Below are 15,914 nucleotides of genomic sequence, written 5' to 3' on the forward strand. Positions count from 1 at the left end.
AACAGGTACTCTGAGAGAGAGAACTCTATCAACATCAGAGGCCCGAGACTGTTCAACACGCTTCCGCTACACATAAGGGGCATAACTGGCAATCCCCTCACAGTGTTCAAGAGAGAACTGGATAAGCACCTCCAAAGGATACCTGATCAACCAGGCTGTGACTCATACGTCAGGCTGCGAGCAGCCGCGTCCAACAGCCTGGTTGATCAGTCCGGCAACCAGGAGGCCTGGTCGACGACCGGGCCGCGGGGACGCTAAGCCCCGGAAGCACCTCAAGGTAACCTCAAGGCAAGGTAAGGTAGTGTGAACGGTGAGGGAGGGGGGGGGGGGTGAGGTTTGCGAGTACTGGAGAGTAACGTGAATCTCGAGGTTTATAATTGTTGTTAATAGTAGTTGGTTAAAGAAATCGAACCTGCCGGCTGAGTGATGAAGGTGGGTGAAGGTGGTGGTGGGGGGTGTTGGGAGTGGTGGGGGAGGGGGGGGGGTAAGTGTGTCCAAGGTGGGTGTTGACAGGTATATATATACCTGGCGCGGTGCAGGTGTGTCACTAGCTGATGGAGCCCCGCGTCACCATGGCTGCTCAGGTAAATGTCTCTGGTGACGCCTGTGATCACTGGAGGCCACACCGCCCGCCCCTCGCCTGTGTGGAGACCGGGCCCCACACACATGGTGCCTTCACCACTGTCTTGTTTATCACTGCTCACTGTTCTCCTGAGGGGGGGGGGATTGTGTGGGTATATGTGTGAGATGACTAGTAATGTGTAGCCTCGCATGTGCTCGCTCGTGTTCATCTGGCAGTATGGCTGCCTATGTTTTTAATATTCAAATGTGCACAGTTGTGTATGTGTGTACTCACCTAGTTGTGCTTGCAGGGGTTGAGCTCTGGCTTTTTGGTCCCGCCTCTCAACTGTCAATCAACCGCTGTACAGGTTCCTGAGCCTACTGGGCTCTATCATATCTACATTTGAAACTGTGTATGGAGTCAGCCTCCACCACATCACTGCCTAATGCATTCCATCCGTTAACTACTCTGACGTACGTGTGTGTGTGTGTGTGTGTGTGTACTCACCTAGTTGTACTCACCTAGTTGTGCTTGCGGGGGTTGAGCTCTGGCTCTTTGGTCCCGCCTCTCAACTGTCAATCAACAGGTGTACAGGTTCCTGAGCCTATTGGGCTCTATCATATCTACACTTGAAACTGTGTATGGAGTCAGCCTCCACCACATCACTTCCTAATGCATTCCATTTGTCAACCACTCTGACACTAAAAAAGTTCTTTCTAATATCTCTGTGGCTCATTTGGGCACTCAGTTTCCACCTTTGTCCCCTAGTGCGCGCGTGTGTGTGTGTGTACTCACCTAGTTGTACTCACCTAGTTGTGTTTGCGGGGGTTGAGCTCTGGCTCTTTGGTCCCGCCTCTCAACCGTCAATCAACAGGTGTACAGATTCATGAGCCTATCGGCTCATGAATCTGTACACCTGTTGATTGACGGTTGAGACTGAGACCCCCAACTGTGTGTGTGTGTGTGTGTGTGTGTGTGTGTGTGTGTGTGTGTGTGTGTGTGTGTGTGTGTGTGTGTGTGTTGATCCCCGACTCTCTGGCAGGTACTGCCGACTCTGTTTCCTGTCATATCTACTTTAGAAATAACATGTTGACTACCATTCTGCTATATACTCCATGCTACTTATTTACACGTTTTACGCCAGCTGTTCCTTCAACTCTCCCTGTGACTCATCTCCGTCTGAAGCTTCCTCGTTTTATTCTGCCTTATGCTGAATAGTTCAAATTTATTAATCTTATCGATTCCCCCTCAGAATGTTTCATGTCGTTATCATGTCTCCTCAGTTTCGTCTCTCTTCAAGTGTGGTGAGGTTCAGTTCCAGTTGCTGTTCCTCACAGTTCACGTCTCGCAGGTCTGGCGTGAGCCTCGGGGCATGTCTCTCAATCTTTCCTAGTGTGATATTATTAGTCCTTATGTTGGGCTTCCACGCCGGTGCTTCATACTCCAGAATGGGAATTATATACATAGAGTACAGTGCTATTATGCCGCTAATTACCTGCATCCCAGTGCTATTATGCCGCTAATTACCTGCATCCCAGTGCTATTATGGCGCTAATTACCTGCATCCCAGTGCTATTATGCCGCTAATTACCTGCATCCCAGTGCTATTATGGCGCTAATTACCTGCATCCCAGTGCTATTATGGCGCTAATTACCTGCATCCCAGTGCTATTATGGCGCTAATTACCTGCATCCCAGTGCTATTATGGCGCTAATTACCTGCATCCCAGTGCTATTATGGCGGTAATTACCTGCATCCCAGTGCTATTATGGCGCTAATTACCTGCATCCCAGTGCTATTATGGCGCTAATTACCTGCATCCCAGTGCTATTATGGCGCTAATTACCTGCATCCCAGTGCTATTATGGCGCTAATTACCTGCATCCCAGTGCTATTATGCCGCTAATTACCTGCATCCCAGTGCTATTATGGCGCTAATTACCTGCATCCCAGTGCTATTATGGCGCTAATTACCTGCATCCCAGTGCTATTATGGCGCTAATTACCTGCATCCCAGTGCTATTATGGCGCTAATTACCTGCTTCCCAGTGCTATTATGGCGCTAATTACCTGCATCCCAGTGCTATTATGGCGCTAATTACCTGCTTCCCAGTGCTATTATGCCGCTAATTACCTGCATCCCAGTGCTATTATGGCGCTAATTACCTGCATCCCAGTGCTATTATGCCGCTAATTACCTGCATCCCAGTGCTATTATGGCGCTAATTACCTGCATCCCAGTGCTATTATGCCGCTAATTACCTGATTATCACTGCTACTGTGGTACTAATAGTGGTAATATTTGACTATTTAATCAGTAAACTATGATGGTCGTAAATTGTTGTTATTGACTTTTGTCGACAGTGAGGAACCACTGTAATAAATTGTGAATACAGTTTATTACAATATTACAATTTTATTACAATTTATTACACAATCGACTTGAGAATGGTCCAGGACGGACCGAAACGTCGTCGTCCCTTCACCTTCTAGTGTGTGGTCTGGGAAACAAATTGTGAGTAGGTGTGATAGTTTGTTGAACCGAAGAATGTTGAAGGCCACTGAGGGACAATGTGTGGTTAAGTCTTTGTGGGAAGTGGAAGCAAAAAACTCTTGGAAGCAGTTTTTATGAAAATTAGAGAATGGAAGTTGAAATTAACAATACAGTAATGAGTGGGAGGTGTTTAGTGTACAATGAAAGAATGAATAATACTCTGTGAGTTACGAAAGATGTTAGACATATAGGTAATAAAGGCATAATGGCACGGGGATGCAGGTAAACAGCGGCACTCTATGAATGTAATTCACATTTTGAAGTATGGAGCACCAGCATGGAAACCCAACATAATGAATGGTGACTGGAATGTGGGTCTGGAGAGTGGGAGTTCTGGAGTACCCAAAGGTGCGACGTGTGACCCACAGCCCACGAGGAGGTACGGACATGTTAGGTTCATGTCTGAGCATTGTTTAACATGGTGTGTGTGTGCAGGGGTGAGACGCAGGGTGTACAGGGGTGAGACGCAGGGTGTAGAGGGGGGAGACGCAGGGTGTAGAGGGAGGAGACGCAGGTGTGCAGGGGTGAGACGCAGGGTGTACAGGGGTGAGACGTAGGGTGTAGAGGGGTGAGACGCAGGGTGTACAGGGGTGAGACGCAGGGTGTACAGGGGTGAGACGCAGGGTGTACAGGGGTGAGACGCAGGGTGTACAGGGGTGAGACGCAGGGTGTACAGGGGTGAGACGCAGGGTGTAGAGGGGTGAGACGCAGGGTGTAGAGGGGTGAGACGCAGGGTGTAGAGGGGTGAGACGCAGGGTGTACAGGGGTAAGACGCAGGGTGTAGAGGGGTGAGACGCAGGGTGTAGAGGGGTGAGACGCAGAGTGTAGAGGGGTGAGAATCAGGGTGTACAGGGGTGAGACGCAGAGTGTAGAGGGGTGAGACGCAGGGTGTAGAGGGGGGAGACGCAGGGTGTAGAGGGGTGAGACGCAGGGTGTAGAGGGGGGAGACGCAGGGTGTAGAGGGGTGAGACGCAGGGTGTACAGGGGTGAGACGCAGAGTGTAGAGGGGTGAGACGCAGGTGTAGAGGGGTGAGACGCAGGGTGTAGAGGGGGGAGACGCAGGGTGTAGAGGGGTGAGACGCAGGGTGCAGAGGGGTGAGACGCAGAGTGTAGAGGGGTGATACGCAGGGTGTAGAGGGGTGAGACGCAGGGTGTACAGGGGTGAGACGCAGGGTGTACAGGGGTGAGACGCAGGGTGTAGAGGGGTGAGACGCAGGGTGTACAGGGAAGAGACGCAGGGTGTGGCCACCCCTTGATGTGAAACGTCTGATTTCCAATCAAAGGGCGGCCACACTATCATGGTCACTATGTTGCCTCCGGCCACACCATCATGGTCACTATGTTGCCTCCGGCCACACCATCATGGTCACTATGTTGCCTCCGGCCACACCATCATGGTCACTATGTTGCCTCCGGCCACACCATCATGGTCACTATGTTGCCTCCGGCCACACCATCATGGTTACTATGTTGCCTCTGGTCACACCATCATGGTCACTATGTTGCCTCCGGCCACACCATCATGGTTACTATGTTGCCTCTGGCCACACCATCATGGTTACTATGTTGCCTCCGGCCACACCATCATGGTCACTATGTTGCCTCTGGCCACACCATCATGGTCACTATGTTGCCTCCGGTCACACCATCATGGTCACTATGTTGCCTCTGGCCACACCATCATGGTCACTATGTTGCCTCCGGTCACACCATCATGGTCACTATGTTGCCTCTGGCCACACCATCATGGTCACTATGTTGCCTCCGGTCACACCATCATGGTCACTATGTTGCCTCTGGCCACACCATCATGGTCACTATGTTGCCTCCGGTCACACCATCATGGTCACTATGTTGCCTCCGGTCACACCATCATGGTCGCTATGTTGCCTCCGGTCACACCATCATGGTCACTATGTTGCCTCCGGCCACACCATCATGGTCACTATGTTGCCTCCGGTCACACCATCATGGTCACTATGTTGCCTCTGGCCACACCATCATGGTCACTATGTTGCCTCCGGCCACACCATCATGGTCACAATGTAGCCATAGGTATTGGGCATCCAGCCTCAGAAAGACAGACAAACACACACACGCACACACTTTCCATGCACTTCCTCACACTTTCATCATGTCCGCCCTTCTCGGCTTTCCACTTTGTCTCGTGTGTTTAAATTCGCAGTATTCTGCTGTGTTTACCACTGTCTTCACCACTGAGTTCACCACTCTTCAGTCATCCATTCGTTCAACGTGCTCAAGCTTGTCCAGGCTCTCCTCAGCCATGTTGTTAAACGATCGTTGCACTCATCTCTCCATGGCCTGGTCATGGAGAGATGAGTTCTCTACTCCACTCACCTCACACCGTGTATAAATCTTATATTGAAAATTCCTACTTCTCTGCCTCTTAATCAGCCCCGTCCACACCCTCCCCATACTCACCTTGTGAGTGGTTGGTTATTGTGCACCCCATACTCACCCTGTGAGTGGTTGGTTATTGTGCTCCCCATACTCACTCTGTGAGTGGTTGGTTATTGTGCTCCCCATACTCACCCTGTGAGTGGTTGGTTATTGTGCTCCCCATACTCACCCTGTGAGTGGTTGGTTATTGTGCTCCCCATACTCACCCTGTGAGCGATATCGTAAAAAGGATTATAGAGGGCACAAAAAATAAGTATTCACACCTCAGCTATCATTCTTACGTTAACAATTTCAGCTAATCTACGCATTTTATAACAATAACAACTCTCCGCACCCCAAAATCTATGATGTTACAATATATTATTTTACATTTTTTTTTGGTTCATGTTTAAATTTATTTGAAATTTACCGGATAATAGACGAGCTGCTGTTTAGTCTGTACACTATACAATCATACATTAATCATACACAGGTCATTAACCAATAAACACCAGAGTGTGGATACCGTGCAAGAATTTCACAAGCCTCCTCATTTGTAATAAGATTTGCCATATCATGCAACATGATTTTAGATTTCCTGTAAATGACAATTTTTTCACAATATAAAAATGTGTCATTGTCTTAGTCCACACACTACACTTTACTTTATCTAGATCCTCATACAAGCCGACTGTTGTGACCTGCCTGTAGCCAAGTCCAAGCGGCTCTACTACTCCCGTTTGCGTTCTTCATGAAATTCTCCCGATTCTTGTCTCATGACATTTTTTAAACGATCAATTTGATAGGCCAAGATGACGGTCAACATTGTCTATACTTACTGTAAGCTAAGCAAGGGCATCAGTACTTTTATGTTCTTGCTGTTCACAGTGGGAAGGGACCCACAGCATTGTGACTTTTACGCCTTTATTAAGTCTGCATCTTGACATTTGGTTGGCTCAGGAGACAAGGACGTTATACTTTCATTATAAGCAATTCGATTCCAGTGATGAGACGAATGATGTCTACTACGGAGTACTCAATTTGAGTGTTACGACAGTTCAACTTACAAGGTTCATTAGTGACGCTTACATTCTTCTCAATCGCAATCCAGTTCCCACTAAGTGGAGCATTCTAGGCACCGGCCACTGTCCTGCCTTAACTGACCCCTCGCTCACCTGGGAGGGTACAGCTGCCTCCTTTACCATCAACACCTTCCAAGTGTTTACACTCGTGGCAACTTCCGCCACTTTGGACCTATATTTTACACACAATTTCCTTCTTTCTACCACTCCGTGACTTTCCGTCTCTACCCCCACCACAACTTTCCTTCTCTCTCCACGACAACTTTCCTTTACTCTCCCAACCTCAACTTTCCTTTCGTGGACATCCACATTTAAGCCTTACCTCAAACATCTGAAAAACTTCAATAAGTCTAAATAATCTTTCTCCACCCTTTGCAGAAACAGCTTCATCATGTACATACCATGGATATACCCTCCTCCAGTTACCGTGACCTCCCTCAGTACCCTGTCTGTGTGTTCTGTCAGTGGGCAGGACGCCATCACACGCCGCCCTCACCAACATCTCCATCACACCCGTGATTCATTAAACTATCGTCTCCTACACCTGCATTGCTTCCGACATCCCTACTTCTCAGAGTGTTTACCTGCACTCTGGAGAAATGATAACATATGGAGTTGGCAATGTCATTCTCTTAACTGTTCCATGTGTCATGGACACATTTGATATCTCTCTAACATGTCTTGTTAACAAGTTGCCTCAAAGTAAATATGTGATCTACACTGGACCTTCTTTGTTCACCACTGATCAATATATGAACACTTTCCTGCCACACATCTCCCGCTGCGCTAAGTAAACTAGTGCTTCCAAAACGCTATGTAACTTTATGTACCTTTGGGCAGTGTTATTTCCCAATGGCTTATGCCTCCACAGTATAGAAAGGCAAGGTATTATTCCCCCCCTTCGAACTTTGGTTTGATCATTGTGTAAGACGCCTTACCGAGGACGTCTTGAGGGTGCCTGAAGGCTGCCAACTCCTTATCTAGAGCTGTGGTACATTGTTTCATAAGTCGGCAGCCTTCAAGACGCCCTTCCTACGCTGTCTGAGACAATGGTCAAAGCAAAGTTTGAGAGGAATAAAAGCAGTTTTCTAATCTTTGGAGCATAAGCAATCGGACATATACACTGCCAAGAGACACAAATCATGTTACATAGTGCAATTATTTCACGCGCTATGTTCCTCTTTATCTTTATTCAGTCCAGGCACTGTTCTTTTCCAGCCCTGTGACGCATTATTGCAAGTCTTCTGGCCAAGTCTTTACACCCATTATATTCACCTTTCCCTCCACAACATTAATCATTTCGACATAGACCTCATCAACACCTGCAGTCTTCCTATATTTCAGCTCCTTCAACGTGCTCACCACTTCCATAGATAAATGAGCAGGGATGTGGTCCTGCATCCTTCTACTCTATCACATCATTCAATGCATTCAGCGTATCCTCTTCTCCTATTTTAATATCCTCCTCACTATTTACCATTCTCCAGTACATATCTTTATGATGTCCACTATACTGCCCAGAAGTCCTTTCCTAAAGAGCTTTAAGTTGTTAACTTTATCTTATTATTTCACATACCTTTAACTCTCTCCATACTCCATTTTCTTGTCTCTCTTTTGCCACCACATCCTACCAAGCAACTAGTCTAACTCTTCTTCTAGTACTTGCAAAAACCTTCATTTAGTCAAGGCATGTGTGTAAGAACGCCACACTCTAGCCGTTCTTAACTAAATATTTCTTGTATTCATCAAATTTGACAATCACAGATTACAACACATTCAGCATTGTTTGCAACACGTCCATTATGGTTTGGTTACAGCATATTTATCACTGTTTACAAGACATTCAGCATTGTTTGCTTGCAATACATTTAGCATTGTTTGGTTACAACATACAACATTGGTGAAAACACATTCAACACTGTTTACATTACATTCAGCATTGATTACAAAATATTCAGCATTTTTACAACACATTCAGCATTGTTTAGTTACAATATTGTCTCTTGGTTTGCATGTTATTGTTTATGGTTTTCCGGTTATGAACAATTGCTATATTTTCATGCGTTGCTTAGGTGAGAGGACTGGAGGTGGTAGTTCACGTCTGGTACCACTGTGTCTGGGCTTCACGTGAGAGGACTGGAGGTGGTAGTTTACGTCTGGTACCACTGTGTCTGGGCTTCACGTGAGAGGACTGGAGGTGGTAGTTCACGTCTGGTACCACTGTGTCTGGGCTTCACGTGAGGGGACTGGTGGTGGTAGTTCACGTCTTACCTTATTACGAGCCTCAGCTCCTGGGTTCCTCCTCTCAATCTTCAATGTAGAAGTGCAGTTAATTCCTTACTCCGTGATCTGTATTGTATTACCTTTGAATCTGGGCATGAAACCGTTCTCAGGCACACTTCTTGCCTTCGTCAGTCCACTTTTTCATTACCATATTGGAAGTTCATTCTAATGCCCAGCTTCCTGATTTGGTACTATGCTTCCATTTGGTCCATTACACTTTATTCAGTTTATCTTTGTCTCTCTTCACGAGTATAATCCTCTGTGTCGGGAACATGTCTCCTTCTGTTTCTTCTCCTCTAAAGTGATTTGATGATCATTTCGTTTAGTTTTCTAGTGCAGCTCGTGTATCATTTCTGAGATCAGTTTCGTGGCAAATCTGTGAAGTTTTTTATAGCTTCATTCTGGGCTTACGGAGTAGAAAATTTCATATCAGCGCTACTTGCTGAAAAAAAGGTCTGACATAGGTGATATACATCGTTCTGAATTACACTATCTCCATTTTCCTGTTGACATCAAAATGCGTTAGTATTTTTTGCTATACACAGTATAAAAAGGACCAAAAATCTAACCCATCTTGCCCGCAGACTTCCCAGCTTATGATAGACGAAGTGATAGTGGCAAACCAGACATATTACCATTGACAATTACAATGACAATGCATTGACAATAACCACCACCAGTGGTGGTTATTGTCAATGTGGAGCAGGTCAAGCAGCTGACCTGCTCCAACCTCAACATGGAGAATTCATCATACGCTGATGATGATGTCCCGCAAATAGTATTCCAACCACGACCATCAGAGGCGCTACGAGCCAACAAGACCAAGGCAGCAATTGAATTCATAAACAACTTTGAAAGCAATTGAAAATAAGTACAAAACATTCCAGTAAATACGCATTACAAAAACAAACCCAAACCCAATAATCTTTGACAACCGCCCGATTCAATATACGGATGCAGGAAGAATCCTGAAACTCGAGATTAATGGAATAGGAATTAAAATTCATTTAATGAACAAAATAAACAAAGCAAAAACAGCTTAGGAAAACCGAGATTCCGAAGCCTGGGTACAACACACACCTACACCTATACAAGGCTGTAGTCCAGCAGCATCTGGAGTATCCCCCAGTACCACTACACCTTACAGAAAACTATCATGCACACCTACAAGCAGTGTAGAACAAGGCGCTAAGAAGAGCACCAAATCACCGTGCTCTTTTACCACAGGGTAAAAAAATACCCTGAAGGCGAACATGCACACTGGCATCTGTGTATATATGACTGCTTCACAGTATTCATCTATATACATACTGACATTCACGTGAAGAACCTCTCACACACACTCACAGCTCCCTGACAAGAGAGAGCAGGTATGTATCACGTATGACAAGTATGCATGCATGTAAGAGCAAGCTTAGCTGCAAAAAACCACACATTGTATGAGCAAAACGGACAGCCCGCCTGGTGTGAGCGAGGCGGACAGCCCGCCTGGTGTGAGCGAGGCGGACAGCCCGCCTGGTGTGAGCGAGGCGGACAGCCCGCCTGGTGTGAGCGAGGCGGACAGCCCGCCTGGTGTGAGCGAGGCGGACAGCCCGCCTGGTGTGAGCGAGGCGGACAGCCCGCCTGGTGTGAGCGAGGCGGACAGCCCGCCTGGTGTGAGCGAGGCGGACAGCCCGCCTGGTGTGAGCGAGGCGGACAGCCCGCCTGGTGTGAGCGAGGCGGACAGCCCGCCTGGTGTGAGCGAGGCGGACAGCCCGCCTGGTGTGAGCGAGGCGGACAGCCCGCCTGGTGTGAGCGAGGCGGACAGCCCGCCTGGTGTGAGCGAGGCGGACAGCCCGCCTGGTGTGAGCGAGGCGGACAGCCCGCCTGGTGTGAGCGAGGCGGACAGCCCGCCTGGTGTGAGCGAGGCGGACAGCCCGCCTGGTGTGAGCGAGGCGGACAGCCCGCCTGGTGTGAGCGAGGCGGACAGCCCGCCTGGTGTGAGCGAGGCGGACAGCCCGCCTGGTGTGAGCGAGGCGGACAGCCCGCCTGGTGTGAGCGAGGCGGACAGCCCGCCTGGTGTGAGCGAGGCGGACAGCCCGCCTGGTGTGAGCGAGGCGGACAGCCCGCCTGGTGTGAGCGAGGCGGACAGCCCGCCTGGTGTGAGCGAGGCGGACAGCCCGCCTGGTGTGAGCGAGGCGGACAGCCCGCCTGGTGTGAGCGAGGCGGACAACCCGCCTGGTGTGAGCGAGGCGCACAACCCGCAATGACCTTCATAACCCAGGCCAACATGGATTTCGAGCGGGAAGATCGTGCCTCTCACAGCTACTTGAGCGCTACGACAAAGTCACTGAGGCATTAGAAGAGAAACAGAATGCTGATGTGATATACACGGACTTCGCAAAGGCCTTCGATAAATGTGACCATGGCGTGATAGCACACAAAATGAAGTCAATGGGAATAACCGGTAAAGTAGGACGCTGGATACTCAGTTTTCTGTCAAACAGGACTCAGCGAGTAACTGTCAACCATATAAAATCTAGTCCAAGTGCAGTGAAAAGCTCTGTACCTCAGGGTACAGTCCTTGCACCACTGCTTTTCCTTATTCTCATATCAGATATAGACAAAAATACAAGTCACAGCTTCGTATCATCCTTTGCAGATGACACAAAAATCAGTATGAAAATTACCTCGGCTGAGGACATTGAAAAACTTCAAGCTGATATTAATAAAGTTTTCGACTGGGCATCAGAAAATAACATGATGTTTAACAGTGATAAATTCCAGGTACTCAGGTACGGTAAAAATGAGGACCTTAAACATAATACAGAGTACAAAACACAATCAAATGTACCCATAGTAGGAAAACAGCATGTAAAGGATTTGGGAATAATAATGTCTGACGACCTAACGTTTAAGGAGCATAACCAAGCAAATATTGCGACAGCCAGAAAAATGATAGGATGGATTACGAGAACTTTCAAATCCAGGGATCCCATCACAATGGTTGTGCTCTTCAAGGCACTTGTGTTGTCCCGTCTTGAGTACTGCTCAGTACTCACTTCCCCCTTCAAAGCAGGAGAGATTGCTGAAATAGAGGGAATACAGAGAACATATACGGCACGCATAGACGCAATAAAGCACCTAAATTATTGGGATCGTCTCAAAGCCCTCCAAATGTACTCACTAGAAAGAAGACGAGAGAGATATCAAATAATATACACCTGGAAGATACTGGAGGGCCAAGTACCAAATCTACACAGTAAAATAACAACGTACTGGAGTGAACGACATGGAAGAAAATGTAGAATAGAACCAATGAAGAGCAGAGGTGCCATAGGCACAATCAGAGAACACTGTATAAACATCAGAGGTCCGCGGTTGTTCAACGTCCTCCCAGCAAGCATAAGAAATATTGCCGGAACAACCGTGGACATTTTCAAGAGGAAACTAGATTTATTCCTCCAAGGAGTGCCGGACCAGCCGGGCTGTGGTGGGTATGTGGGCCTGCGGGCCGCTCCAAGCAACAGCCTGGTGGACCAAAATCTCACAAGTCGAGCCTGGCCTCGGGCCGGGCTTGGGGAGTAAAAGAACTCCCAGAACCCCATCAACCAGGTATCAACCGGGTAACCCGCCTGGTGTGAGCGAGGCGCACAACCCGCCTGGTGTGAGCGAGGCGGACAGCCCGCCTGGTGTGAGCGAGGCGGACAACCCGCCTGGTGTGAGCGAGGCGGACAGCCTAGACAGCCCGCCTGGTGTCAGCTAGGCCGACAGCCTAGACAGCCCGCCTGGTGTCAGCTAGGCCGACAGCCTAGACAGCCCGCCTGGTGTCAGCTAGGCCGACAGCCTAGACAGCCCGCCTGGTGTCAGCTAGGCCGACAGCCTAGACAGCCCGCCTGGTGTCAGCTAGGCCGACAGCCCGCCTGGTGTCAGCTAGGCCGACAGCCTAGACAGCCCGCCTGGTGTCAGCTAGGCCGACAGCCTAGACAGCCCGCCTGGTGTCAGCTAGGCCGACAGCCTAGACAGCCCGCCTGGTGTCAGCTAGGCCGACAGCCTAGACAGCCCGCCTGGTGTCAGCTAGGCCGACAGCCTAGACAGCCCGCCTGGTGTCAGCTAGGCCGACAGCCTAGACAGCCCGCCTGGTGTCAGCTAGGCCGACAGCCTAGACAGCCCGCCTGGTGTCAGCTAGGCCGACAGCCTAGACAGCCCGCCTGGTGTCAGCTAGGCCGACAGCCTAGACAGCCCGCCTGGTGTCAGCTAGGCCGACAACCTAGACAGCCCGCCTGGTGTCAGCTAGGCCGACAGCCTAGACAGCCCGCCTGGTGTCAGCTAGGCCGACAGCCTAGACAGCCCGCCTGGTGTCAGCTAGGCCGACAACCTAGACAGCCCGCCTGCTATCGTAATTCACATTATATCCCATTTCTAAAGTTTCTCTTTACCTGTGCCTCTCCATCTTTTTCAAAATATAATTTTATTTAATATCAAATGCTTATTTATACTATGGGTTTCAGATGTTCATGTATCTTCTGTCCACTGAGTTATGCAGTCACCAGAGCTATATGTACCCGATGTTATGTTCCCGAAGGTGCATATTGACCGACATGTATTGGATCCTTTCATCATTTTAATTGAAAAATCTCTTTCACTCAGGTAATAATATTCTCGTGCCTCATTCTGGTGGCTTCAGCGCTTCCTCAGAACTACCGAGCCAAGCCCCCTGGACACTCGGCGGGCGCTGGCCACCCGGGCTCCGGAGCCTACAACCCACAGGCACACATTGAGGGCAAAACAGACTCGAAGTCTGCCAACCAGTATCATTCCGCCGTAGAGTACCAGAACCCTGGGGCAGCTGGAGGCTACCACAACACCCAATCTGCAGGTTACCAAAATGGCGCAGGAGGAGGAGGAGGAGGCTATCAGAGCCCTGCTGCAGGCCACCAATCCCCGGCACCTGTAGCCTATCAAGGCCCTGCATACCAAGGGTATGATCAGGGCTCGGGAGCCGGAGGGTACCAGAGCCTCGAGTCTCCTGGGTATAGAGTAGGCGGAGGTATACTCTTCGGTGGTCTCTCTGCCGACGACCAGAAGAAGATCGCGGCCCACGAGCACGACGGCACCACCTTCCACGGCCCCAGTCAGGTAACTCATCCACCTCATTATTAGTCTATGGGTTTTATTTTTAAATCTTTGTATAATGCAGCTTTAAAAGTCTATGCGAGCCAGACACACACACACACATATATTATATATATATATATATATATATTATATATATATATATATATATATATTATATATATATATATATATATATATATTATATATATATATATTATATATATATATTATATATATATATGTCGTACCTAGTAGCCAGAACGCACTTCTCAGCCTACTATGCAAGGCCCGATTTGCCTAATAAGCCAAGTTTTCCTGAATTAATATATTTTCTCTTATTTTTTTCTTATGAAATGATAAAGCTACCCATTTCACTATGTATGAGGTCAATATTTTTTTATTGGAGTTAAAATTAACGTAGATATATGACCGAACCTAACCAACCCTACCTAACCTAACCTAACCTATCTTTATAGGTTAGGTTAGGTTAGGTATCTGAAAAAGTTAGGTTAGGTTAGGGTAGGTAGGTTAGGTAGTCGAAAAACAATTAATTTATGAAAACTTGGCTCATTAGGCAAATCAGGCCTTGCATAATAGGCTGAGAAGTGCGTTCTGGCTACTAGGTACGACATATATATATATATATTATATATATATATATATATATATATATATATATATATATATATATATATATATATATAATTTGTTACAATTGTGCTCGCTTCATCTCGGCCTATGAGTGATATTAACCTCATCACCAATCTGGTCTCCCACAGCCACACACGTTCGGTTACACCGTCGAGGACTCTTACTACGGGAACCAGCACGCCCACAACGAGTACTCCGACGGGAAGACGACTAAGGGATCATACCGGGTCCTGCTCCCTGACGGCCGCACGCAAGTTGTCACCTACTCGGCCGACGCAAAGAGCGGCTTCATGGCTCAAGTCTCTTACGAAGGCAAGGCCAAGCCCTACCAACACCAACCCGAGAAGGCCGCCCCTGGACATCAGCAGCCACACGCTTCAAGTCACGCTCCGTCCTACAACCCCCAGCAGCAGGCGCCCGCATACCAGCAAGCACAGTACCGGCCCGCCGCCTAGTGGCGCCCGCTCTACCCTCTGCTCCCACCTGTTGTTGTGTGTTTTGTTATGTTTTAGTGTTTTAGGTGTATGAGAACGGCTTCCGCCCCGTGATTTATGTCACGACAAATTATATGATATAAACAATATTTCGAACTTTAGTCTTTAATTATATTCCTCGGTATGTAAATAAAAATAATTCCAAACCAAATTTAAGAAACGTATTTAGTAATTTCATGAATGCGGATCATCTCATAACCTTTGAGCTCATCTAAAGTTTGTCATACTTCAAATTATTTGTTTGTTAATTTATTTAATATTAAATAAATCGATGTCGAGAGCAAGAAGATATTGGTAACCCATGATGCTTGCACCTGTAGCCACGTGTCATGTGTTCTCATATTCCCTCGCAGGGGAAAGGACACATAACATGTACTTTGTGAAAGCATAATTTTTTTGTTACTGCCTGAGCAAAAAGTTCAAAATGCACTGGTGCCACAATTGACAACTTAATGTCGAAACCTTAACAAATAGTTCATAGCATTGTTGAAACATTTGGTAAATAATATCACTATCGCTAACTCACTGGGAGGCTTCCAGTATTGGGTTGGAAATGATAATTTGATATAGGTAGAATATATATTTACTTTTTACACTGGTATATAAAGGAACACTACGCCTTCTGGCTCCGGTTAGCAAGCTGAGACCTTTCCCCTTCCCTTAGCACATCTTAAGCCTTACCCAACTAGTTTTCCTGAATTAGAAGCCGATAATCGGTTTACAGCCTGGTCCCCAATTACTACTGGGTGAACAGTTAAGGATCAGTGTCAAGTCGACCCGTACTCTAAAC

At 47.7% G+C, this 15,914-nt stretch overlaps 1 protein-coding gene across 1 annotated transcript; it reads left to right on the forward strand.

Moving 5' to 3' along the window:
* The first annotated feature begins 572 nt into the window (after window positions 1-572).
* Window positions 573-15,220, forward strand: LOC123756516 (cuticle protein 21). Its single transcript, XM_069330853.1, has 3 exons — window positions 573-584; window positions 13,512-14,000; window positions 14,759-15,220. The coding sequence occupies exons 1-3, from the start codon at window positions 573-575 to the stop codon at window positions 15,083-15,085; spliced, it is 828 nt and encodes a 275-aa protein (XP_069186954.1). The 3' UTR covers window positions 15,086-15,220.
* The last annotated feature ends 694 nt before the right edge of the window (window positions 15,221-15,914 follow it).

The sequence above is a fragment of the Procambarus clarkii genome, chromosome 25, assembly GCF_040958095.1.
Source record: "Procambarus clarkii isolate CNS0578487 chromosome 25, FALCON_Pclarkii_2.0, whole genome shotgun sequence".
Lineage (NCBI taxonomy): Eukaryota > Metazoa > Arthropoda > Malacostraca > Decapoda > Cambaridae > Procambarus > Procambarus clarkii.